General features: G+C 31.9%; 7 protein-coding genes and 1 non-coding gene across 18 annotated transcripts; 3 read left to right on the plus strand and 5 right to left on the minus strand.

Annotated features, from left to right (window-relative positions):
* Positions 1–144: 144 nt before the first annotated feature.
* TRNAA-AGC (transfer RNA alanine (anticodon AGC)) lies at positions 145–217 on the plus strand. The gene has a single exon. It is a non-coding gene; the product is annotated as a tRNA-Ala (tRNA).
* Positions 218–2,013: 1,796 nt separating this feature from the next.
* LOC103495572 (pentatricopeptide repeat-containing protein At3g63370, chloroplastic-like) lies at positions 2,014–4,507 on the plus strand. 9 transcript variants are annotated; one of them, XR_007821010.1, is made up of 5 exons: positions 2,014–2,160; positions 2,260–2,608; positions 2,701–2,781; positions 2,864–3,012; positions 3,084–4,507. XR_007821010.1 is itself a non-coding variant. In XM_051084811.1 (3 exons), the coding sequence occupies exons 2-3, from the start codon at positions 2,597–2,599 to the stop codon at positions 3,376–3,378; spliced, it is 690 nt and encodes a 229-aa protein (XP_050940768.1). In that variant the 5' UTR covers positions 2,014–2,160; positions 2,260–2,596; the 3' UTR covers positions 3,379–4,507. The 9 variants fall into 9 exon arrangements, 3 of the variants coding, with proteins under 3 accessions (XP_050940768.1, XP_016901670.1, XP_016901671.1); XR_001763335.2 differs by having other exon boundaries at positions 2,701–2,757; XR_007821009.1 differs by having other exon boundaries at positions 2,701–2,751.
* A 108-nt stretch (positions 4,508–4,615) lies between these two features.
* On the minus strand, positions 4,616–7,802 carry LOC103495571 (beta-amylase-like). 3 transcript variants are annotated; one of them, XM_051084808.1, is made up of 9 exons: positions 7,295–7,654; positions 6,918–6,992; positions 6,432–6,830; positions 6,006–6,170; positions 5,670–5,933; positions 5,350–5,559; positions 5,212–5,270; positions 5,031–5,084; positions 4,832–4,926 (listed from the first exon to the last, which is right to left on the minus strand). In XM_051084808.1, the coding sequence occupies exons 1-8, from the start codon at positions 7,496–7,498 to the stop codon at positions 5,051–5,053; spliced, it is 1,410 nt and encodes a 469-aa protein (XP_050940765.1). In that variant the 5' UTR covers positions 7,499–7,654; the 3' UTR covers positions 4,832–4,926; positions 5,031–5,050. The 3 variants fall into 3 exon arrangements, with proteins under 3 accessions (XP_008455397.1, XP_008455398.1, XP_050940765.1); XM_008457175.3 differs by having other exon boundaries at positions 4,616–4,926; positions 5,031–5,270; positions 7,295–7,802; XM_008457176.3 differs by having other exon boundaries at positions 4,616–4,926; positions 5,031–5,270; positions 6,918–7,020; positions 7,295–7,444.
* An 851-nt stretch (positions 7,803–8,653) lies between these two features.
* LOC103495568 (proline-rich receptor-like protein kinase PERK10) lies at positions 8,654–9,235 on the plus strand. The gene has a single exon (XM_008457174.2). It carries the CDS (start codon positions 8,654–8,656, stop codon positions 9,233–9,235), a length of 582 nt encoding a protein of 193 aa, XP_008455396.1.
* A 2,127-nt stretch (positions 9,236–11,362) lies between these two features.
* On the minus strand, positions 11,363–11,989 carry LOC103495573 (cysteine-rich repeat secretory protein 38-like). Its single transcript, XM_008457182.3, has one exon. It carries the CDS (start codon positions 11,987–11,989, stop codon positions 11,363–11,365), a length of 627 nt encoding a protein of 208 aa, XP_008455404.2.
* A 2,586-nt stretch (positions 11,990–14,575) lies between these two features.
* Positions 14,576–15,629, minus strand: LOC103495574 (cysteine-rich repeat secretory protein 38-like). Its single transcript, XM_008457183.3, has one exon. It carries the CDS (start codon positions 15,523–15,525, stop codon positions 14,749–14,751), a length of 777 nt encoding a protein of 258 aa, XP_008455405.1. The 5' UTR covers positions 15,526–15,629; the 3' UTR covers positions 14,576–14,748.
* A 2,713-nt stretch (positions 15,630–18,342) lies between these two features.
* Positions 18,343–19,339, minus strand: LOC103495575 (cysteine-rich repeat secretory protein 38-like). Its single transcript, XM_008457184.2, has one exon. The coding sequence runs from the start codon at positions 19,269–19,271 to the stop codon at positions 18,483–18,485; it is 789 nt and encodes a 262-aa protein (XP_008455406.1). The 5' UTR covers positions 19,272–19,339; the 3' UTR covers positions 18,343–18,482.
* Positions 19,340–21,885: 2,546 nt separating this feature from the next.
* Positions 21,886–22,798, minus strand: LOC103495695 (cysteine-rich repeat secretory protein 38-like). Its single transcript, XM_008457321.2, has one exon. It carries the CDS (start codon positions 22,746–22,748, stop codon positions 21,987–21,989), a length of 762 nt encoding a protein of 253 aa, XP_008455543.2. The 5' UTR covers positions 22,749–22,798; the 3' UTR covers positions 21,886–21,986.
* Between the last annotated feature and the right edge of the window lie 3,199 nt (positions 22,799–25,997).

Consider the following 25,997-nt stretch of genomic DNA (forward strand, 5'->3'; position numbering starts at 1 on the left):
CTTATTGGTTGAACGTCTTTAATTCCTAAAAGGAAAAGGATACGTGGCAGGCAAAAATGTAACGTAAATAGTTGCATGTATCAACGCACGTGAATTATGTAAAGTAACGTAGAATAAAATCAAAATAAAACTTCTCATATCCGCGGGGATGTAGCTCAGATGGTAGAGCGCTCGCTTAGCATGCGAGAGGTACGGGGATCGATACCCCGCATCTCCATCTTTTTACAAATTTTGTAACGAATTCACATTACATTCATCTTTGGCTTTTCTTGTTTTACTTAATCTACACATAAATCTTTAATTAACTCGTTTAATGTTATAAATAACACTATTAGTTCTGATCTGAATAGTCAATGAGTTATTAAATTAAAGAATAAAAAATTATGGATAAGACTACGTAGGAGATTTGGAAGCTCTCTCTACTTCACATCATAAAATCAATCTAGTTTTGACATTCTAGGATATTGGTTATGCAATTTCGACAGAAAAGATAGGTGATTTGAATGTAAATACAAGGTATATGGTTTTTTTTTGTATGAGTAGGTATATGTAGTTGATCATATTGAAATTTGTTGTTTGATTTCTTGGAATATAGTACATTTATTTTTCAGTATAATTATATTTGTGGGGTTAGAATGACCAATGTTAATTATTTTAAATACAATGTATTTGTTTTCTCTCTCCATCCTATTGACATAGATTGCCTAATTCGCTTGAAATATATATTTTTTTATGAAGTCTTTTTTTTTTTTTTTTTTACAACTGGATGTAGTCTTTACAATTACAATGTAGTGGTGTTACACTACACATTTGTATATTAAATTTCTTCAATCTACGTAAAGTAGCTGGTGAATAAGGAGTAATATGTTATGTATACGTATGTTATATATTTATTATATGCTATGTATGTATGTTTATACTTTTGTCCCTTGAGGTTGCTGATTTTTGGGAAAATGTGGCCTTTGTAAGACAAGAAGATGAAGAATCACAAAATTGAGATTTTAGGGTCTTTTAACTGAAGGGCAATATGGTCTTTTTTACCTCTTATTTATCTCAAAATTCATCATTTTTTAAATTCCCAAAAATCTTTTCTTCCTATATATATATATATATATATATATTTGGCAATTGCCCCATTTTATCCTATCATAGTATATAACTTTAATAACTTTTTCTAAAAAGTACTATTCTTAGCATTTTTGTTATATAAAAAGTAGAAAAAAAATGCGGGGGGAAAATGGTGAAAATTTTAGTTATGCCATGAAAATATGTATTATATTGAATCATGATTTCAAACAAAACTTTTAAAACGCTCACTTGACCAAATCAGAAGCACCTTGACGTTATGGTTGTCGAGCCAAGTATCCAAAAGAAGAATTTTTTGCCAACGTACCTAATATCTATCCTTCTTACAAGTCGGAATAGGTATATAATTCTCATGACATCACCAATGTAAACCTCATAAATACAAGGATGTATTTTTAATCAATGATACACGATAATTCGAACTCGACTTATTATTACTTGATTACTCACAATGATTTAAACGTGGAAGTGTCACATTGATATATTCTTTCTTCTCTACTAGTCAACTTACTGTCTACCTGTGTAACTAATTCTTACACCAACATAAACATTGTGAACATAAGTTACATACAAAAGGACACACATGTGAAAGAGAAATGTTTCAAGTTTAAAATTACTCGGTAAATGCAATAATCAATTCAAAATCTAAAATGCTAACAAAGTTCTATTTTATAGAGGATATTTATTATTATTTTTAATTCTAATTTTCTGTTTGTTTTCCTCCCATTATTTTTCTATAATATTCAAGTTTTTAAGTCAACATTTAAATGAGAAACAAGTTTTTGAAAACTAATTTATGTAGTTTTTTTTAAATTGATTCAAAACTAATTTGTTTTCGTAAAACTAATTTAGGTTCAAATCTCTTACCACTTCTCTAAAATTATATCTTAGTTAAGGGTAAGGTTTAAATGGTATTTTAAAAAAAAAATTAATTAGACGAAATATCATTATAAGAAAAGAAAAAGTTTAAAGATGTAACTGTAAGGAACATAGCGAATTTTATACATGATTCCCCTCCAGAAAAAATTAAAAGTTCAAACTATGTAGTTATGGTTTCTTTAGACTATGATAACGGTATTTGAAATACTTGCTTCCATTGAATTGTTCGTTGGTTTTAGTATTATCGTTGTTGTAGGCCGTACAGTTATGCTTCAGTTTCTTTTTTCTTTCTAGGTTCTTCCCATGATTGCCATTGCCAAAGCTACTCTTGGACCATTCATACTTCAGAAAGCAAACATTTGCAAGAAATCTCTTCATACAACCATTATAAGCAAAGCAACCCCAACTCCCCTCTGACAGTCCCACTTACTCACCAACACAAAATCTTTCGCAAAAGGCCGGAAACTGCATGCCTATATGCTCACGTGTGGGAATCTTCAAAACAATACCTATCTCAGCTCCAAGCTTGCTGCATTTTATGGTGCTTGAGGTCGCATGACACAAGCCTAAGTGATATTCAATGGGGTTGCTTTGAAAAATTCTTTCCTGTGGAATTTTATGATTAGAGGTTATGCTTCTGATGGTACTAATGCTTATAAGGCCCTTGCTATGTATCGTAAAATTCTAGCATTTGGATTCAATGCTGACAATTATATATTCCCTTTTGTTTTAAAGGCGTGTGGTGATCTGGGTCTTTGTGAAATGGAAATGGAAATTCATTGTCAGGTGGAGGTTTGTGTGTGGGACTCAGATAATGTGAACAATTCTCTTGTAGCAAAAAAGATGTTTGATAAAATGCCTGTGAGCGATTTAACTTCTTGGAATACTATGATTTCAGGTTACGTGAGGAATAACAACGCCATGGAAGCTTTAACGATTATGTATCTAACGGGGAAGTCTGAGTTGAAAGCAGATGGGACTACTTTGCTTGCCCTCCTCACTAGCTTGGCTGCAATTAAGCAGGGGAAGGAAATCCATTGTTATGCTGTACGCAATAATTATTGTACTTTGAATGACTTCTTGATGAACTCGCTGATTGATATGTACTCAAATTGCAGTTCTGTTGCTGCCGCTAGGCAATTATTCGAGGAGTTGAAAACTAAAGATACTGTATCGTGGAATTCTATAATTTCCTGCTATCAACATAGTGGAGATGCTTTTGAAAGTTTAAGACTTTTCTATCAAACGCTAATTGAAGACACAGCAGCTTCAGATGAGATAACTATCGTTTCCGTCCTTGGTGCTTGTGAAAAGATTACAGCCTTGCAATTTGGGAAGTCAGTCCATTCATATTTAACTAAAATAGGGCTTTTCTTAAATTCCTTTTTAGGGACTGCCTTTATAGACATGTAGGGTAAATGTGGAGAATTATTTTGATCTCATCATGTATTTTGTGAGATGACTCAGAAGAATATGGTTGCTTGGAGTGCTATGATTGCAGCTTATGGAATTCATGGGCGGGGAAAAGAGGCTGTATCCCTTCAATTAAATGACGGAAAATGGCATTAGTCCAGATGAGGGTGTTCTCACTTCTGTTCTATCGGCATGTAGCCTTTCGGGTTTGGTTGATGAGGGAAATTTTTTTTCAATGAAATGACCAATAAGTTCAATATCAAACCGGGATCTGCTCATTACTTATGTTTGGTGGATCTTTTTGGCAGAGCAGGCGTACTGAATGAAGCATACGAACTGGTAAAGCACATGGAAGTGGAACCTTGAAGAAGCGAGCGATACAAAGCATCAACCTACGGAAAAAGAACTCTCTCCATACTTTCATCCTTTATATTAGCCGACCTCTTAATTCTGCTGATATATGAGCTGCACTCCTTTCTGCTTGCAGGCTTCATTGAAATGTTGAGTTGGCAGAAATTTCAGCTCAAAATATTTTCAGAACAAATCCATCAAGGGTTAGTAGCTACGTTTATCTTTCCAATATTTATGCTGCTACGAAACAATGGACTGGTGTGGAAAAGGTGAGCTAAAATGAGGAAACGTGGATTGAAAAAACCAGCGGGCTACAGCTTAATTGAGCTTGATAGCCAGGTTCATATGTTCTTTGTTGGAGACAAGTCACACCAACAGACAAAAGATATATATGACAACTGAAGGATATAAGTTGGCGACTCAAGGAGAAAGGGTACAAGCCCGATACTAGTCCAGTGTTATATGATGTTGATGAAGAACAAAAAGAGAAGATGCTCTGGATCATAGTGATAGATTGGCAATTGCTTTTGCTCTTCTAAATACCCCTCCAGGGACCAAAATTAGGATAACTAAGAATCTTCGAGTATGTGCAGATTGCCACATGGTAACAAAATTAACGTCAAAACTCATGGATTGAGAAATAGTCATGCGTGATAAACATAGGTTTCACCATTTTAAAGGTGGAATTTGTTCTCGTGGTGTTTTTTGGTAATTATTACTGCATAACTTTGTTTCATATCAAATTTATTCAATAACAAGAGAGATGATATTTCTTATATGTGAACATTGTTGCAATCTTTATATAGTTAGCATTCAAATATGTACGTGTTTCTAGTTATCATTCTTGGTAACCACATTTTATAGGGATGCATTTGTTCCTGTGGTATTTTTCGGTAACTATTTAACTTCATTTCATATCGATTTTATACAATAGCAGGAGGAACTTGGGAACATTGTTTCTTATACATGGATTCTATAGTAATGTTTGGTGTATCTCTTATTTCACTTAAATATGTATAGTATTCTATTAAAGAAATCTACAAAAGGACCACCAATTGGGGTATCGGTTTCCCTTTCCCATGAGAATGGCTCCAATGGTTCAGTTGCTTCTAAAAGTGCTTCCATTGAAATTTTTTCTTTTGACTGATTGAGTGGGACAACATAGCAGTTATAGTCCTCTGGGTTGGGGCAGTATCCCTACAGAACACAAAAGATAAGCCGGCTGAGTGCAAAGGCAGAAAGGAGGAATTTAATTAACCTTTATTCAATCCTCGTTTTTCATAAATAATGTAATTCATTACCTGATCAGCATGCATCTTCATCACAAAGCTCTTGAATATATTGAAATTTCTTTTCTGCAGGAGTTTGTTACAAAGTCGAAGGTATGTCACTCCAAACATCTTATGCTTTGGTTCACCCTCTTTGTTGATTCCGTTTGGTCTAGCATTCAAAAGAATTTGATTGTAAGCTGCATGGTCATACCTTGGTAGTGCATTCTCTCCTGCTACTGGAATGCCTTCTCTCCAGCCGCCACTTAAAACCTGTTTGTGATGATTAATACTTTGTCACAAATTCAATCTGCCTAATATCACACACAGAATGAACTTGATTCTACTTTACCTGCTGAACTAGTTCCTCAGGTCCACTTTTGGCTTTTGAAATATGCTCATAATTTCTCATCTCTAGACATGTAAAATTCAAAATTGCATGGTGCCTTGATAGCATCCGTGCTATAGGTCGGTATCCATCTCTAGTTTTCAAATTATAATATCCTGATGTAAGCTCTGCTGCATGGTTTTCTGTTTGATACCACCAGTGGATCCCGGCTACCTGTTTTTATGAGGAAGTACAATAACTTTCACTGACATCAGAAGAAAGACATGCTTTTAGATGTTTCTATAATTATAAAGATGTAGAAAAATATTTTCTTGGGAACATACTTTGGCTGCTAATTTAAGTTTACAACCAAGGAAAACTTGGTTTGCTTCTTCAAGGATCTGATCACCATGGTTCAATAACTTGTTGGAATACCATGTCAAGAAAAACTTTCCTTCATCAGATTGATAAGTGCCATTTGATCTGAAGAACTCTGTAGATTCAGGGGCGTCATTGTATGTTCCAGCATTATCTGGAAGTTCCCATTCAGGGTGTCCCGCAGTTACTGCAGCCCCTTTGAATTCCATTTTGAGATATTTGTCATAGCACTGTAATATTTGAAAAAAGAAGTTAAAACCAGAACAGGGTGTCCTTTAGAAATGTTCTAAAACTTGCCTTACCTGGAATTCTCCAATCCCTGGAAATTCCCATCCCTGATTTTGTACATATGAAGGATACCTCAACTCCCCGGCGGGGCCGAGTCCCACTTCAATGTCTATTATTAGACCATTGTCTAAAAAATCCTCCATATTTTCTCTGAAACTCTTCATGTAATCCCTGTATAACTGTGTAGTTCCGTAATTTGAAATTATTACAAGGAATGAAGTGTAATATAAAGGATCAACAATTGTATTCTAATTTTAATGCTCTTCCACTTTCAAAATTTTCTTCTGAACATTTACATCAGGGATCAAAGGGTACCCGTCAATGGAAACATTTCAGTGTGAGGATTAGTTGATTTACTGTGACCGATTTGACATTTTTGGCGACTGATTATTTGTTTGAATTCGTTTATCTGTCAGACAGTTTCAAGGAGCTGAGCTGACCTCTACAGCAGTTCGCCCATGAAAGAGAGGTTGGTTATCAACTCCAAGAGTGAGGTACTCCTTGTTCCTGGTCCCTGATCGGTTTGTGTAGAAGATATCAGGATTTGATTCTCCAATTTTGAGAATCCAACTGGGGAGTGGGATATTGACAGAATCTCCCACATTTCCTCCACATTGGTGGAACGACATAATAGCTTGAAGTTTCAAGCCACATTCTTGAATTATCTTAAATAAGCTCCTATAGGCAGTCCAATCATACTGATTTGGCCCTTTGGATTCTACAATCCCCCACCAAACATCAATCATTACCCCATCCACGTCTGCTGCTTGTAGTTGTTTGAGTTGTTTCTTTATCCCATCTCTATCTTCCAGTTCATTATCAGTTGTAACAACTCCCAACTGGTGTTATTAAAATAAGAAGAATGATAAACTGAACTTGTTTGACTCTGATGAACGCGAGTATACAAGATTCTGTATGCAACTTACTGGGAGCATTACATAAACTGGCACATAGTTTTGTATCAACTTTTTAGCGTAGTCGGGACTGCTGCTTGTTGATACCTTCATGAAAGAAAAGTTTCATGGAAGACTGCAAAGTGGATAAAAGTGCATAAAGCAATTAAATAACATGAGTCCCAAACTAAAATATATAAATGAAGTATAAAGTTGATGAGAAAGAAGACAGGCTTTCCCCAAATAAAAAAAAAAAAAAAAACAAGGCATTTGTTGATCCTCGATATTTCTGCATACTACGTAAAGATTAAATCAAGGCTGATGGCCTCTTCAAGCTTTTGAAAGGCCATCTATGCCACTGGTTCAGGATATCTGATAGAGGAAAGATGTACATCCCTGAACATAGTTACCTCTGGTTCAATCGTAGTCATCTCATATGCTGGAGTCCGAAGATTGATCCTTGGTGCTCTAGACCAACATGGGAGAGACCAGTTGAGTTTTAGATTCTTTACCTGCACTTTACATTTAACATCACCTTGGCCATGTGCTATTCTCTTTATTATTCCACTATGCACTTGGCACACAAAACTTGCCATAATTGTGTCTGAAGCCATTTCCTTCTATTGTTTATGAGCATTAGAGCAGATAGGAAGTGAGCGAACATGAATTCACACATAAGGTAAGGATAACGAATGAGCTAGTGAAACACAATCCATACACGTTCTTCTCTAATTGGAGAAAGAAAACGTCTTGTAGTTTCTTCATTTCCAAGTCCATGATTGGTAAAAGATGAGGAAGATGTGTCATTTGATGCTTTATTGGTTGTACTCTTGCTGAGACTTGCAGGAGTCAGAAAGGTTTTTGAGAATAGTGACAGTTTGGAAGAATTCAAAATATTGACAAATTAAAGTTATGATGGTTTAGTTTTTCAACATTATTTACAAACATTCAATCTGTATAGGCTTCTTTTAAAGAGGGGAAAGGTGATGCATAGTTCAGCTATTTCTCAGAGCCACAGTTGGCTAACCCCTATCTCAAAGAGGAATGACTTGGCAGACATGCTTCGTTGGATTGTTGATGTCGATTCCACAGGTATGTGATAACAAACAAAATCCCTTTTCATTTTTATTTTTAACCTCAAAAGTGAACGGATTTTTCTCGAAGTCCAATCCTACAGCCTTTTACCATATATCATTAGTGCCCCACTTCAACTCAAGGGCATGGTGTATTGCTGACCGCCATTCCCCACCAATCCCTTGAGGTAAAAATTTAGATTTTTTCTCTTTCTTTTTCAGTCATGTGGAATTTGAAGATTTGAATCTTTGAGCTATTATTTATCTAAACCTGTTCACTTCACTTTGATGACATAAAAACCATGTTTAAGAGCTATTATCACTAGTTAAGAGAGAGAGTTAAATATTTCTTTAACCTTAGCCACCTTCCGTTCACCCACTATCACTCTCTTGATCCATGTAAGGACAGTAAAAAGTGAAAATCTTACCTGTCATTCACTCAGCAAAAAAAGTGAAAAGGGTAAAAGAATGGTGACGGTTTTATTGGTCTTCACGTGGATCCGATCCCATTTCAAGTTACAACTCAGTGAGTAGCCCAGTCCAGTCCGCTACTCTCTATCTCTCTCATCTTGCTCGTCTTCTCCAACCGCCATGAGAAAAAGACGAAAGAGAAACAAAGCCCAAATCTTTTTCTTGTGAAGCGAAGAACTGTGTGTATTTTTTGGAATCTGAAATTTGGAAGTCTGGAAATCAAAAATGTGTTACGTGGGTAAAGCAACTAAGATCTTCATCTTCATTGTAACTGTTTTGGTGGTTCTTGGTCTAGTTCTTGGCTTTGGATTTATGCGCCACGGCCTCCAAAAATCCCACAAGTGCTCCGGCAACTCCTGTTTTTCTCCTCCGGCCGTCTTTTCCAACCCCAATTCCGCCACTCCCGGCGCCTCCCCCATCTCCGCCTCCAATCAGCCGCAGAACCCACCAAACCCATCGTATTCAAATCCAAACCCACCACCGCAAAATTCGATTCCTGCTTTTCCGCCTCCGTCTGACGCTACTCCGGCTTCCCCACCTCCCCCTGACGCTACTCCGGCTTCTCAACCTCCGCCTGACGTTATTCCAACTTCTCCACCTCCGCCTGACACTATTCCGATTTCCCCACCTCCACCTGATACCATCCAAAATCCCTTACCGCCGCCGCCGCCGGCATCTCAATCTACATCTCCTCCAGAAACCCAAGCTGCTTCGCCGTTAACTCCGCCCAGTACGACACTGGTGAGTCCGGGACCAATGCATGCTAAGCTGCAGTCCTCGATTCGTAAGACCAATAAGAAGTTCTGAGATCCATTTTTTCATTGATTTAGATCATTTATATCTTTCAGAAAAGAAAAAAAAATCTGTCTTGAATTCTTAGATGGGTTTGTAGATTATGAGAGTGAAATGTGAGTTGTGTTAGATTCGAGTGATTGGTCGATCCTACTTTCAGGTGTTTGCTGCTTTTTGATGGATTTTCAGTTCCATTTTGCTGAAATTTCGCACAAAAGCAGAGGAATCAAGAGCGATTCTCTTTTTCTTTTTCCTTTTCTTTTTTTAGTGTATCAATTTCAAACAGTTCATCTTTGACCATTGTCGTCTACAGTGTCTACACTTCTCCCAACGACATAAATCGCTGTAATTTATTTGACTGAATTTCTCTAATTTCTCCATCAGATTCTCAGCTTAAGAAACCTAAAATGTCGGAAATATGTCCATCATTTACTTTGGTTTTGAAGTCCATCTGTAATTATCACCAGTTTCTACAATACTAGTTTACAATAAATCGCTTGGAACATGATGCATTGTTATCATTGATAAACTCAGCCAGTGGTTCAGATCCCCACTTATTGTTAAACTCAGAACAAAACTAGAATTGTTGTGTATCAGTGTCTTGTTTGAATTATTGTTGAAAATTTCTTTTAGAATATCATATCGCAAAGGCAAAACCATTACATGAGTGTGACCTTTTCTTAAAGATTGGATTAAGATGGATAGATATTTTAGGATCTGTCTGAAATGATTTTAAGTATTTTTAAGTAGGGATAATGGTTAATTTGGTGATACAGTTGGAAATCTGATTTGTGGGGGAGTGAAGCAAGGGGTGGTCTCTCTGAAATGTCTGAGAACTGAACCTTTTTCAGTGGTGTCTCCGAGGAAAATGAAGCTTTATTTTTAGCTTCTATACACAGACAAAGTACAGATTTTAGCAGAGTCCCATGTTCGATTTTGCAGATTTGTTCGCAGCAATAACCTCACTTGTCTTCAACCCACAAGCTTTTAAATGTGATGGCATCGTGGGTCGAATTGAAACCTACGGACAAAAGCCACTGATAATCGGTTGAGGCCTCCTCAACTTTTTAATTAATTTCTACGGCCATAAAATTAAATCCAAACTTCAAAAGTTTGTCTTAACCAAGTGATAATAGAGTGGCCACAACAAAGAAGTTTTGAAAGTTTATAGAGTATAGGGTATATGCCCTACGAACAAAAGGACAAGAGTTAAATTTGGAGGGTATGTGGTGTGGTATTCTGCCAACTGTAAACATTAAATTAAGGTTTAGAATTTCTAAACTGCTGCGGTGTTATAATTCATGTCATGCACGAGGATCAGTAACTGTTCACCTGCATCTGGCGGGATTCTGCAGCCGACGACGGCGACTGTTTTAATTAGTTTTTGACACTTGAATTTGAGCACAGTCATGTGGAAATCGGAGAGTAAATCTAAAAGAGACAGCTACAAGGCTTAAAAGTAGGAAAACAAAATTAACAAAATTCACAAAATTTAGATTTAGCTCACAAATTCATCTTTTGTTGTTCTAAAAAGAAATATATATTTAGTACTAAAAGTCCTACCCGTTCTAATTGATATTGGACCCTTTGTGGCCTAAGCCTTAAGTTAAGGCCCACTTTTTATGGGCTGAAGCCCACTAAGATTATTCCAAATGAGACTGAATGTCTATTTTCTTTTCCTTCTGTGTTTAAATGACTTACAGGTGTAAAAATAATGTCTATAAATACTCTAAAGTGAATCCAAACAGGGCTATGTTTGAATTAGCAAGTATAGTAAAATAATTTTCTAGACAGTTTATTAGAACCTACCACTACAGTAGAAAACTAAACATAAATTCTACGTCAAGTAAACTCATATATTCTGTCATGCTCTCTGATACATATTACAAGCAAGGTCTTATAGAAATGTCATATCAGCCTAGGGAGATTCATGTTTGAATTCCTGTCATTTTCTCTCTAATATTCATTTTCACCCACAACGTGAGTAGAGTGGTGAAATATTTATGTAATTAAGCTTTGAGATTGACAAGTTAATAGATTTTTATATATTTTTGTAAATACTGTTTCATGAACATTCATGATGAAATTATTAAGTCATGGCAGAAATCATAGTACTCAAACTATAATTAAGTTCTTGATTTTTTAGGCAGTAAAGAAGGGGTAAGTTTCATATCTAAAGTTACAACTCCCACCAACCACTCTTCCACCAACTTTAGCTCCATTTGCACAGCAATACGGAAGCTCAGCAATGGCATCGTCAAGACATTTCTTGCAATCTGCAGTCCAAAGATCTCTTGTACACTGAACTAATCCATACAACTTCTTGGAGCTCCCAATCTCCAAGTCTCCAATGGCATACAAATTCCTTGAAGTTTTAGCCATTTCAGACAACCCATTAAGTAAGTTCTTAACTTGCTCCTTAAACGATGTCGGATCATCAGCCTCACGAACATTCACTAAATAGAACCTAAACCCTCCATTTTGATTCTTCCCAAAGAATTTTGCATTTGAGTATTTCAAAAGGCATGAATCATACCATATGGCTGCCCCTTTCTTGTAAGGGCATCTCTGTTGGATATCTTGTGCTGCCGTGATGACGCAAGTCTTGCAATCAGTGGGAGAGATGTCTCCCCGACATAGAGCCAAGCCATTGACTTGGTTTTGTGAATCCTTGCCTCCAGTGGAGCTGAGGCCGAAGCCAGAGGGTGGGGCGCTATTGGTCAATCTGTCGAGGGCCTGTCTTAAGTTGGAAGCATAGAGGCTGTTCATTGTGTAGTTGTCTGAGCTCGAACATGTATGGTAGAGATACGAGGCATTGATTGTGGTTATGATATTGCCTAAGGCTGAGAGAAAGAAGAGGAGAATTGGAACAAATGGTTTCGATTGTCTCATGGTTTGAAATGAAAGATTATTTGATTTTGAGAGTTGATATTCATTTCTTGTAAGAGTACCCAATTTATATAGAAGGGGAGTGGTCGTAGGAGATACTTAAGACTTAAATGCCTGTTCATATTTGATTGATGTAAGATAAGATTTAAATTTTGTTCATATCCTTATTTAATGTAAGAGGCTTTAAAGTGATTTTAAATGTTTCTTTTTTTAATAATAAATCTGTAAGGTTTTGGGACAAATAAAAACCAGTCTTACAATAATCGTATTGACTTAAACATGGTTGGATATTGATTGGGTACATAGTTTTACGTTTGTAAAATTCTGTTTATGGAAACGTAACTAAACAACAATGAAGGTGAAGGTGATCTCTTTTCTTTTCAGGTTGAGGGTTTTAATATTTAGACTTGAGGGATAGTGTTTGGCCGAGTCATCATAATATAAGTCCTTAAGAGGGTTACTGTTTTAAGTCTTTTTCTCTATGATTCTATTAGGCCCTTTTCTTGTTTGCGAGTCGGTATTTGATGTTTTTGTCCATGATCAAGAGAAAGTCAAGTTTTGTTCTTGGCAAGTCTTCTTTGGTCGTGCAAACATGATAGATAGACTTTTGAGAAAGTTGCCTTTGTTGGGTGGACTATAATATTTTGTCGTATATTTTGTCAAGTGTGATAAAAATCTGAATTCACCCTATTTTGAAGTGTTAGTTTGAGAGTTATGTGTGAAATTGTTTCTTTAAGGAGTTTGATTTTGTGTTAGCTCGCCAAAGGGATGTCCGTTAAATGATTGGATATCTTCCACTATCCACCTTTATCAAACGGAAATGTTACTATTTGTGGTTAGCGGGATCTTTAGGAACAGAGGAAACAATTGATTGTTGATATATATAGATATGTATCGAACTTAGTTAAGGTTCTATGCTTCTATTTGAGTTTCGATTTTGAATATTTTTTATATTTATTCTTTATGTAACATTCCTCTTAGCAAGAAACTCTTTTTCTAGTGGAGTTTTTGTGGATTTGATTTTTGTTGTATGCCATCTATTTATCTTATATATTGAGCTAGCTCATAAATCATATTTTTTTCTAATTAAACTACTTATATTCAAATTATGTTTTATATTTCTACGTAAGAAATTGTATATTCGGATCTCCACTCTAAAAAGAGTTTAATAGGATGAATGCTATCCCTACTTACATTAAACTAATTCAATTGGCCATACTTTTCCTATCCACTCTAGTGTGTTTTGAAAAATATCAAGAAGACCCATATATTACTAATGTATTAGATTTTGTTTTACCACTTCTCTCCATTAATAGAATTTCCTAATTATATTTTGATTAAAACAAATAAAAAAGATAAATTATTTTAGTGAATTACAAATGTAATAAAATATCAAAATCTAGATTACCATAAACCAAAATAAATTATAATATGGTTTATATTGGAAGAAGATAGGTAGATGAGTGTTGTAATCATATCAAAAAAACCACTCTTGATAAGTCCCACTTGAAGAGGATAATTTAGGACATAAAAGTTGGATTAATGGAGGATGCACTTCGTTTTTACTTATGTTAATCTTTTCCAATTAATGGATTTAATTAATATGGCGCACTTCATTTACTTATATTACTTTTTTTCTTTTTCTTTCTAAATTTAATAATGTTGGATGGTGCAATTTATTTCATATATATCCTAATTAATTCTTTAAGGAATGTTAATATAATTGGATGTTGTACCTTTTTTTTTCCTTTTTTATTTGTTTTGTTTTGAAAAGTTTGGATGAGTGCATTTAATCTACATTTTACATTTAATTTGTATAGAGTTTGGTTGAGGCTCTTTCATTTATGTATTTTAATTAATTTTAGTACAATTGGATAGAGCAATTCATCATTCTCCATATGCACTTACTTCATCATTCTTTGAACTTTAAGAGGAACTTATATAGTAACATGGAATATTACTTATTAGTACTTTATTTTATTTTATTTTACGATACAAGAACTCGATGGTCAATCCTCAAACTTTAAAATTGATAATACAAATTTATGTTCGATGAAATTTTAGTGTCTTGATAAGAAAAACAACGATCATTCATATGAATGAGTTATTGAATTTTATTTTGACTTAAAATAACTAACTAAGTTTGTAAACATTTTTTGTTTTTAAAAAATTGCATGAATATAATCGATTTGATACATAATTGAAAATTTAAGGTTATGTTAGATATTTTCTTTTTGAAATTTATGATAAATATCTAAAAAGTTAGGTATTTGATGTATGTTGACAATTTATCTAGAATTTAATATCTTAAGGATTTTTTTGATATCCAAATATTGTAGAGTTAGATACGTGTTTGGTAAAATTAAGGTTAAGTATATGTAAATTGGCTCAAACATTTATATGGATATAAAAATAAATCATTAAAATCATATTATTTAATGGATCTTTTTCTTATTTCCATATGAATGTTGTGAAACAAAAATCATATATATTATTTCCACTCTTTTAAAAGAAATACAGAAAGCTACATTATTATCTTTTAACATCAAATTATAATCTAAACAAGGAAAGAAAATTAAACTAAGTACACTATATAGTACACATATCATTACAAATTTAGAAGACAAAATTAAACCAACTTATTTTTGGGCATCAACAATAGGGTAAAGTTCATATCTAAAGTTACAACTCCCACCAACAACTCTTCCACCAATTTTATCATTACAACAATTTGGAAGTTCACCAATTGCAATTTGAAGACACTGCTTGCAAGCATTACTTGATAAATCTCTACTACATTGAACCAATCCATACAACTTTTCCATACCCTTTGTCCTGATCATCATCTCAACTTCACCAATCACATATAAATTCTTCGTACCTTCAACTTTTTCAGACAAACTAATCAACAACCTCTTCACTTGTTTATTAAACACCTCAGGATCTTCATCTCTTTCTTGTAAATTCCACATGTAAAATTTATTCCTATTATCAATCTTCCCAAAGAATTTTGTGTTGGAATATTTCAAGAGACAAAAATCATACCATATGGCAGCTCCTTTTCTATTAGTGCACCTCTCTTGGATCTCTTGACTTGCCATCGCGATGCAGTTCTTGCAATCCGCAGACGAGACGTCGCCACGGCATAGAGCCAAACCGTTGACTTGGTTTTGTAGATCGTCGTCTTTGCCGACCGAGCTTAGGCCAAAGCCGGAGGGAGGAGCATTGGATATCAATTGATCCAAAGCTTGGTTCAAGTTAGAAGCATAGGGGCTATTGGATGTGTAATTGTCAAAACTTGAACATATATGGAAGAGAAATGAACTATCAGTGATAATATCATCACAAAAGGCTAAAGGAGAAATGAGAAGAAAGCATTGAAGAGTAATGAAGATGGTTGATTTTGATAGCTTCATGGGTTTGAAAGAAGGAATAATAACTAATGAGGATAGATTATTTTGATAGGTTTGGGTTTGGTTATTCAATTTTCCAAAAGTATCAAAAAAATATATATATTCTTCTATTTCTCTCTCTAATGCTAAATATTGATTTTTTTAGATATATAAGAAAACTGGATAACCTCAATCACAATGGAAGGTAGTGAAGGATAATTCATACACTCTTATTATATGGTCTCTTTGGGCGTAGTAATTAGACGACTTTTGTTCTTGGATAGATACTATTGCAAATGTTAAATTATAAATATGTATATGACCCTATACAATAATTTTGATATAAACAATAGAATTTAATTTATATGGTTAAAAAAATTAAATTCATGTTCGCTAATTAATTATTAGAAACATTAATATATTAAAAATAGTTCACTATCAACTTTATAACTTATCAACTCTTTACACTTCGAGTTTATAATTGCTTATTATAACTCCATACGCTAACGAGCTAACTTGTGTGGCTTAAATAACTAATTAAAGGGAAAAAATTGGATTTGTTACAAAACGAAAATATCCGTGTTGGGTCAATTGGTTGATCATTTTTATTTTGATAGTAACATTGGTTAATATTTTTATAGAATTATAGATATATCAAAATCTATTTATATAGTAGGCCTTATCGTTCATAGACTTTACCAGTGATATGGTCTATCACAATGGATCTTGAGAACTGAATCAAAATTGACGTTGTGACTTTTCCAACCCCAAATTTTTATTCAAATATAACAAATATGACAAAACCAAAATTTAACTTTATGCAAATATTTTTTTCCTTCTTCAAAATATAATGTCATGGCCATGGAGCATGGTTGTGCCGATTCCAACAAGGCTTGATAGAATGTGAAGTCAACATTGTTCTAGAAGGGAATTGAAAAAAATATCACTGCCCACTATCTTTTCCGACGACAAAAAAATTGTTTGATGTTTAATTATGATCACTACACTACAGATAGCACTTAGTAACCATTAAATTCAAAAGTATTCTTCAAACTATATAGCTATATTGGTGAAGGATTGGATAGTATACGTCATATTCAAAAATTACTAATACCATCTTTGATATCAAATAGTCTGGTCTTGAAGTTATTCATTAATCTGATTAATGATAAGTTCACTGATCTTTCTGAGGTGTCTTTTTTCACTGAAGAAGATTAAATCCATGGAGGCTGGGTTGGGGTCTGTCCCCTTCTTCCACGTGAAGCGTTTTCACAACTTCCTTCTTCCCTCCTCTTCTTTAATTTGTTTCTGTTTGTTTTGGCTTTTAAAAAAATGTATGCCCTAATTACTAAAATACATTCTACATTAAATTACAAATATTTTAGTTACTAAATTAAGATTTGTTGTCTATTTCATTTCTTTTCAAAATTTTAATTTTTTTTTTTTTTTTTGAGTTTTAAACTTTTTAGAAAATTAAAAATTTAAGCTTTTATTTTAGGTCAGTTTCAAATTTAGAGGTACAATTTTTTTTAATAAAATAATAATTTTAGCATAAGTTTATATATTAGACATAAAAGTAAAAACTGGTCATGGATAGATAGATATAAGCTCAAAGTTTTGAGACGACCTATTAGGCACCTTTTTATAAAGTTATGATATGAAAAAGATACAAACTTTAAAAGTTAATTTATAGAATAAATTTGTGAATATACCTTTTTACTTAGAAACAACGTCCAACAATGATGAAAAAGTCGTTGAAAACATATTGACCCACCTTAGTGTTAGAATAAATTCGATCTATAAAAATTTTTGAATGCATTCTAAGTTGTGTACCGATCTATTTTGCAACCTATATGTGAGTGTTCGACTATTGACCTTTAAGTGATGATTAATGTCTCATTCATTTGAATAAGTATAGGTTAGAAATGGCTTCTTTGCCATTGCTACCACTTCATGTTTGAAAAATAATATATGTGTCATTGTCCTCTCTCTGTTCTATATAATGTCTAATGGTTCATCGATGTTCATTCTAGGATATTTATTTTATTAGTTAAAAATTCTACTAGGTCTCTTGGTTAATTAGGTTTCTAGTTTAACAGTCAAAATAAGTTTAGTTTAACGGTAATTGATATTATTTTTTCTTTTAGAAATATTGGAAAGTTTGATCTTCCATTTTCACAATTGTTGTATACAAAAAAGTTTCTAAACTAAGAAATGATTGTATAGACAACCCATTTTAAAGGCCAAAATGACAAATAACCTAGTTTTTGATAAAAATGTAAAATTCTCTTTTACAGCAATCGCATCAAGTTATGGTATTGCCCTTTTCCTTTTCCTCATTTTCTCCCTCTCTCTTGTTTTTTTCTTCCACTTGTCTGCTTCTCCAACACGACAAGTCCACACACAAGCAACTTCGATGTCATAACTCCGGTGAACAGAGAAGGAAAGAGTAAGAGACTATGAGAGTGAGAGAGAGAGATTGAGTCCATATGAGTGATTTTTAAGAGAGCAAAACTATAAGATGGATGAGACTAGCGAAAGTGACACTTAGTTTGAGGAAGAGCAACAACAATTTGAGTGAGAGTGAGAGCAAGAGCAACAACGATTTTGAGTGAGACAAGCGAGAGCGAGACTGCTTTCCCACATATCCGCGAGTATATTTTGGTTCTTTCACTCGAATTTAAAGTCACCAAAATATCATTCAACATTTTTTTAAAAAAAAAATCGAGTCATTTTGACATTTTTTTTCAATTTTTAGATCATTCATCCGATAGAAATTAAACTCCTAAACTAACAAGAAAAATATGTATACAAACATTCTACTTCATGAATGTAATTCACTTTTGTATAATAACCAAACTTGAACGTAGATCATTTGATTAATTTTATTCGACCATAAACTATAAACAAAGAAACTAACATGAACACCGAAAAGTACACAACAACTAGAATGAACTGAAATTGCAACGTCATGTTTAAACCTAAGGGTTTTTTTTCTTTGATCTTTGGGCATCAACAATGGGATAAACTTCATATCGAAAATTACAACTAGCCCCAACAACTCTTCCACCAATTCTAGCATCACAACAACTCGAAAGTTGTCCAATAGCATCACTAAGACACTTCTTGCAAGCCGCTCCCGACAAGTCTCTTGAACATTGAACCAACCCATATAATTTCTTCTTAAGTACCTCAATTTCCCTTTCCCCAATCACATAAAACTTCGGTATATTATTGGGCAATTCAACTTTTTTAGCCAAATCCATCAACAAACTCTTCACTTCTTCGTTAAACACCGTCGTTGCCTTATCATCCACACTTTGAACGTTTATCAAAGAGAATGTGTTCCTGTTATCAATCTTCCCAAAGAATTGAGTGTTGGAGTATTTCAATAGACAATAATCATACCATATGATAGCTCCTTTACTCAACGGGCAACGAACTTGTATCTCTTGACTTCCCGTGGCCACACAGTTCCTACAATCGGCAACGGACACATCGCCACGGCAAAGGGCTACGCCATTAACTTGGGTTTGTAAATCTTTGCCAATGGAAACTTGGGCAAAGCCAGAAGGAGGGGCATTTGAGGTCAATTGGTAAAAGGCTTGGTTCAAATTGGAAGCATAGGTGGAATTGGCTGTGTAATTGTCAAAACTTGTACAAATATGATATAGAAATGCACTGTCTGTTATGATATCTTCACTAAAGGCTAAGGATGGGAAGACAAGAAAGAGGCAGAAAATTATGGTTGATTTTGAATGCTTCTTCATGGATTTGGGAGAGGAGGAAAAGGATATGCTTTTTTTTTTCCTAAGGTTTTGTTTCGTTGTTTATTGCATTTCCCAAAAGGGTCCTATATATATATATATATATATATACTTTTATTTTCGGTGCCATAATTGGAGGTGGAAATTCTTCTTTTTGGAATTTTCGTAGGGCTAGACATTGTGGATATTATAAGAAAAGGTTGTGTTTGAAAAGTTTGGTCAACTATTGATTTTAATAAGTGTTTGAATTTTAATTACTTCATAATAACATCATGCCCAACATTTACTAATTAAACTAAATGAAAAATAAATTTAACCAAAATTTAAATTTTATCATAAAAATTTATGTCATAAAACTATGTTTTTCAAGTTTTTAATTAGTATATTTAAATACAAACAAAAACTTAAGTCTGAGTAACATAAAAATTCAAATCCTTTGCTGTATTTGTACTTAGTATTAATATAATAAGAATAGTTATTGGTTGCACAGATAAGCGTTGCAACGGTCAAATAATGAGCCGATATTGTTGACCTTCAGTAATTGACTCATTGGTGTTCACAATTTTATAAAATTGAAAATAGGGTATGGTTTTCTAATTGATGTCATTTTTTGGGGATGATTTTTAAATATATAATTAATTAATTAATAGTCTTGTTAATTTTACTTAATTAAATTTGATTTAATTAAATGAGTTAAATAAGACCTACAATCTAATATTAATTTAAATATGATTTAATTGAATTATTAATTATATAATTTAGTTAATTAGTTATGAAAATTGTTAAAAGAAAAAAAATTAAAGTTAGAGAAGAAAGTGGAAAAGAAAATTCCATCTATTTTTTAACAAATTGTTAAGAAATATTTATCATAATAATTGTCTATAATTAATATTTTGTTATATTCGGTGATCTTAAAAAAAACATTCGTTTTTTTTTAATTTAACCCTAATATCATAATTAAAAGTTTTGATTTTATATATATTTTTTTGTCTTTTTTAATTTTCAAAAGTTGTATTTTTTTTCTACCTACGTTTGTAATAGTTTCCTTCCATCTGAACAAAATAAGTTTTTATTTGGAATTGTTACAGATTTCAAAACAATTATGGGCACTTGTGGTTTAGCAATAGAACAAAAGTTAAATAAATGTTTAGTAAATTTTAGCTTTAATCTTGAAAAAGTAGTAGGTTATAATATTTTTGGTAAATGTTATATAGTGTGATGGTGACTAACAATAATGATTAAAAAAAGTCTCCATCAAAATTTGTATAAATATTCTCTTTGATAATTTTTATTTTCAAATATTTTTTAAATCTCATATCATATATAAATATACTAGACATTTTCAAAAATAATAAAATTCATTTTTCAGCATTTAAGTTTTTTTTATAAATGGTAAAATAATTTTCTATATTTTACTATCCACAACAATTCTTATATATTTTCTTTATTATTTATATTTTAGTTGGTTTATATTATTTCGTAATATAGGATTATTACATATGAGAAATAGGTGCAATTTTTTTTTAATATGAAAACCCAATGATATTAGAGAAATTTGTGGCATTGAACCTAATTTGATTTGGAAATTTAATATATAGAAATTGTTTTTTTTTTTTTTTTGGAGGAAACTATTAAATATAGAAATTAATTTTAATTTATATAAGGAATATTAAAATGGGAAGGTAGTAACTATTCATTCAAAGAATTAATCTGTTAATAATCAATCTTACCAAATACACGTGGTTATTATTTCTACATAATCTCTTTTTAAAGCTCTAAAAGCAATTCCAAACATAGACTAATTAAAAGTAATTTATTCTTTTAAAACTTACAATAATATTACCTTTGACATTTTCGAAATTAAAAAAATATTTTAAACTAATTTTTGGAGTATAAATGAAAGGGATAGTTGCAAATATAGCAATTTTATTCAAAATAATTAAATATATAGCAACATTTTAAAAAATTACAAATATAGCAAAATCTGTCAAAATCTATCAATGATAGGAGTCTATCACTGATAGATCATGTAGTAAATGTTGGTCTATCATTGATAAACCATAAGAGTCTATCAACGATAGAAACCTATCACTTATAGATTTTGCTATATTTGCAATTTTCTTAAAATATTACTACATACATAATAATTATTCTAAAAATTGTTACCCGTTATAATTACCTTAATAATTATTTTAAAAATTACTACCTATTATAATTACTCTAAATAAAATTTGAGATTTGACATGAAAATATGATCTAAAACAATAACCACCTTGATTTTCCTTTAATTAAGATCATCAAACTACAAATCTAATTGAGGAAGAGACCTTGCCTAGTGTAGCTTTTGCTAGAGAGATCATTGCATAGAATACAATTTCCTTTTTTTTTGTAATGTCACTTCTAATAATCATGGTGCATATCTATACGGGAGTGATAGGAGATTTTAAAATGTACGTAGATGTTTATATAAAAAATGTACGTAGATATTATAGAAAAGTAAATTCGAATTTCTTTTATAAACTATAAGAGGAAGATAAGTTGATAATTTCTGTTTGAGAAATTTTATAAAATATAAAAATAATTTGTAAGACACAAAATTTCAGATCCCAAATAGATGGATAAATAAACTAATTAAACTTCTCTATTTTATTAGATCAAAGTAATTAAACACATCAAAAGTAGCATAGATATAATTAGGGTAAAAAAAAAAAGTATTGTCTATTTTTGGGCATCAACAATAGGGTAAATTTCATATCTAAAGTTGCAGCTCCCACCAATCACTCTTCCACCAATTTTGGCATCACAACAATTTGGAAGTTCAGCAACAGCATCATTAAGGCATTTCTTGCAAGCAGCAGTAGACAAATCTCTTGTGCATTGGACCAATCCATACAATTTTTTTGACCCTTCAATCTCCTTTTCTCCAATCACATACAACTTTGGTGTAACTTCAACTTGTTCAACTAAACTAGTAAGCAAGTTCTTGACTTGTTCATTAAACAGTGTTGGGTTTTCAGCTTCTTGAACATTCCACATGTATAACCTAAACCCATTATCAATCTTCCCAAAGAATTTGATATTGGAGTACTTTAGCAAGCAAAAATCATACCATATTGATCCTCCTTTTTTATCAGGGCATCGTTGTTGAATCTCGTTGCTCGCTGTTTCAATGCAGGTCTTGCAATCAGTGGGCGAGACGTCTCCACGGCATAGAGCCAACGCGTTGACTTGGCTTTGTAAATCGTTGCCAACGGAGGTAAGGCCGAAGCCGGAGGGAGGGGCGGTGGAGGTCAACTGATAGATGGCTTGTTTCAAGTTGTAAGCATAAGGGGTGTTGGTTGAATAATTGTCATAGCTTGAACATGTATAGGAGAGAAATGCATTATTATTATTATGAGAATCTCCAAATGCTGGTGGAGAAAGTAGGAAGAGGGTTATTAGGAGGAGATTAAAAAAAATTGTTGATCTTGAATTTATCATTGTTATTTGAAAAGGAAAGAAAATTATTAGGGAGGTTTTGAGGTTGGTTTTGGCTTGGTATTTGTGTCCTAAGGTTGCCATTATTTATAGACTTTGTTTTACCACAAAAGTCATAATATATATATTTATATATATATATATAGAGGTTAATTTACTAGTTTAGCCTTTAAATTCTTTTTAGGATTATGAATTTTCATTTTTTTTCTTTTGTCTAATAAGTCTTGTACTTTAAAAATATTAATAAAACATCTAAATTTTTAATTTTGTATATTGAATAGATCTTTAACATATTTCAACATTTTTATTTAAAATTTATATCTAGTAGTGAGATTGAACTTTTAATTTTGTGTTCAATATATTTATGAATCGAAAAAAATGATGAAATTTTGGTCAAAAATCTTTCAAATATACATAAAAATAAGAGCTTAAAGTTTTTTTTTTTTTTATAAGGGTAAGCTCAAAGATTTGATTGAAAATAAAATTAAAAATTTTCTTTTTAATTTTGGAGACCCATTTAAATAAAAAAATTAGAAATTCGTAGATCTATTGATCTATTTATCATATCTTAAAGTACGAAACTATTTTAACATAGATTAAAAAGTTTATATTGGGACCAAATTTATTATTTAACTGAACTATAATTAATATCAAGTATGTACTTTTGTGTAATATATATACACTCTATCTATAATTTAAAACCTACCTAATTTAAAGTTTATGGGTTGAGTCCTCCTTTTTATTATAATTTTTTAAAAAAGAAAAAACTAATCTAATTTGTCTCGATAGTTTGTTAATCCCAAGGTTTATGTAAAAAAAATGTTAAAAGGTAAAATTTTGATTATTGCAAAGAAAATTTTTATTCCACTATTAGATAGAGTGTTTCGAATAGAAATAGTGAAATAATAGATCCACAGTACAAGGAATTAATAAGATATATAATCAATATTTCTTAATCATAGAATCTATGAATTTCAAAGGTCTAAGTCGGAGAAACTCGAGTTCTAAGGCTTTGAGCCAAACAACTGCTTGAGCCTTTTAGATGAAGGCTTTGGCTTATCTTCTAAACAACAACCATGGAATTCAGATATGGTAGATTTTTTTGGGGTCCATATTCTTATATCAAATAATTTAAATGGACCACAACTAGGTCAACCAAAGTGGATTTTGGTCAAGCAATATATAAATATATGTATGTATAGTTGAAATTGTTGACTTTATTTCATTAGCTATATCTAGAATGAGATTGATCAGTAGTATGGGCATACTTTTCTCAACCACTAATATCATTTTCAAAAGCAATTTGGGTTTGTTCTCTTCAAAGCTCAATGTAATTAATCACTTCATTTTACCTAATATAACTTTGCTTGGGGAAAAGTCAATATAGCACCTCATGGAATTTTTCCCTAATTCATCCGATTGTATTTCGAATTTGATTAAGTTTTTCAATCTTAATCTTAAATTTTATAGAGTTTTGTTTGAGTTTAACTATTTAGATGAAAAGTAGTTTTTATCTAATGGATTTGGATGAATTATAAAACATGTGCATGAACATGAAATTGAAAATAGACGAATTACAAACTTACAAGTTAAAAGAAACATTTCAAAAAGAATAATAAATCATAAATTGGTTGTTGGTTTGAATGGATAAATTCCATTTGTTGCTTTGTCCAACTTGAATGGTGCAAATTAAACCAATCATGGATCATTCCCAATCAATCTAAAAGAAAGTGGAATCAACATTCAAAAAGAAATGGAAAATTACAACGTTAAATTACTCTAAATTCAGATAAATTATGATAAAATTTTATATTTTATCATTCATAGACTATCAACGTCACTGATATGACTTAAATCTTATTATATTTTATAAATATCGTTGTTCTTTTGTTAGATTTAAACATTCTCCACTAACAAGTTTTAAATTTTAAAATAATAATAATAGTAATAATAATTATATGAACGTTTCATTTTCTATTTAAAAATATTTTTAAATCCAAAATTTATCGTTTACTCAACCATACTAAAAAATGTGCACATGTCTAATTAATTCAATGTCAAGATGATCCATAGTACATAAAACGTCACTCGTGTAAGATTTTATTGAATGCAAAATTTGGGCAAGTTTAGGCTAAAAAAAACAAACAATATAAGAAAACATGCAGGAAGAGATTTGATCAAAAAGTTTACAAAATCAGCTCAAATTAATATCAATATTTTGGACCTATCAAACTTGACTAGATCACCAATTATAAGATTGATTTAATCAACTCAAATGAATTGATTTTTTATGAGGCCTTTATGGTTTTGATTTCCCTTTCTCTTAGGTTCTAAGTTTGAAGCAAAGATAAATATATAGCAAAAAATTGAGAAGCTGACCATTTCGTTTTCTTGCAAAATCTGATGTTAGAGGACTCCAATCCCATACAAGTAACACAGAATGTTTCCTTAAACTTAAATTAGATCCAAATTTGACTACTGAATTTGTTATATTTTTTTTTTTAAGAAAAAAATTGAGGTATAGTATAAGTAATATTGAAAAACTTAAGTCCTTAATAGGTTGATTAGTCTAATTATATTAATGTTTTAAGTAGGTATATTGAGAAAGTGGGTGTTTCGTATGAGGTTAAACATCTAACATTTCAAGATAGGAAAATAAAGTAGCGGTTTAATGTTCTTTTCAAACTAATTAATTAATTAATTAATTAATTAATTAAATGTAGAGGTTTAATCTTGGTATGCCTAATTAAAAGTATGTGCCCAAGCAGCAACATTAATTTAAACAAGAAATTCTGTTTTAAAATATTATTATTATAGGTATTTTTTAAAAAATAAAAAAGTTCAACAAACTATTTACAACAAAACTACTAAAATACAAAATTAATTACACTTGATTGAATTGTACTCTCAATCCGTAGGAATTTCGTTGAAGAGAAAAATGGTTAAACATAAGCGACTATTTGTTAGTTGTGAATCTAAGCGCATATTTTCAGGGTTACATGGATGCAATGAAAAACTTTAAAACAAATATGACCTAAAGGCCTAATAATATTTATTTATATTAGTATTTGTATGTACCATCCTACGTGCGAACAACTTATTTACCTCTACAATATTCGAGTGTTAAAAAACCCCATACAATATTAAATCATAAGTAAACAACTATCATGGATTGAAAATATAATCTCTTAACCTTATATATATCATATTATCCAAATTGCCAAACCAAATGACTTAATGACCAGATAATTC

Source organism: Cucumis melo, chromosome 1 (genome assembly GCF_025177605.1).
Source record: "Cucumis melo cultivar AY chromosome 1, USDA_Cmelo_AY_1.0, whole genome shotgun sequence".
Taxonomy (NCBI): Eukaryota; Viridiplantae; Streptophyta; class Magnoliopsida; order Cucurbitales; family Cucurbitaceae; genus Cucumis; species Cucumis melo.

Coding starts and splice junctions, on each gene's coding strand:
- LOC103495571 (XM_008457175.3), bottom strand. CDS start 7,498: ATGGCTTCAGACACAATTATGGCAAGTTTTGTGTGCCAAGTGCATAGT. Junction 6,993..7,294: donor TGACTACGATTGAACCAGAG/GTAACTATGTTC, acceptor TCTTTCATGAAG/GTATCAACAAGCAGCAGTCC. Junction 6,171..6,431: donor ATGGGCGAACTGCTGTAGAG/GTCAGCTCAGCT, acceptor GGAACTACACAG/TTATACAGGGATTACATGAA.
- LOC103495568 (XM_008457174.2), top strand. CDS start 8,654: ATGTGTTACGTGGGTAAAGCAACTAAGATCTTCATCTTCATTGTAACT.
- LOC103495573 (XM_008457182.3), bottom strand. CDS start 11,989: ATGAACAGCCTCTATGCTTCCAACTTAAGACAGGCCCTCGACAGATTG.
- LOC103495574 (XM_008457183.3), bottom strand. CDS start 15,525: ATGAAGCTATCAAAATCAACCATCTTCATTACTCTTCAATGCTTTCTT.
- LOC103495575 (XM_008457184.2), bottom strand. CDS start 19,271: ATGAAGAAGCATTCAAAATCAACCATAATTTTCTGCCTCTTTCTTGTC.
- LOC103495695 (XM_008457321.2), bottom strand. CDS start 22,748: ATGATAAATTCAAGATCAACAATTTTTTTTAATCTCCTCCTAATAACC.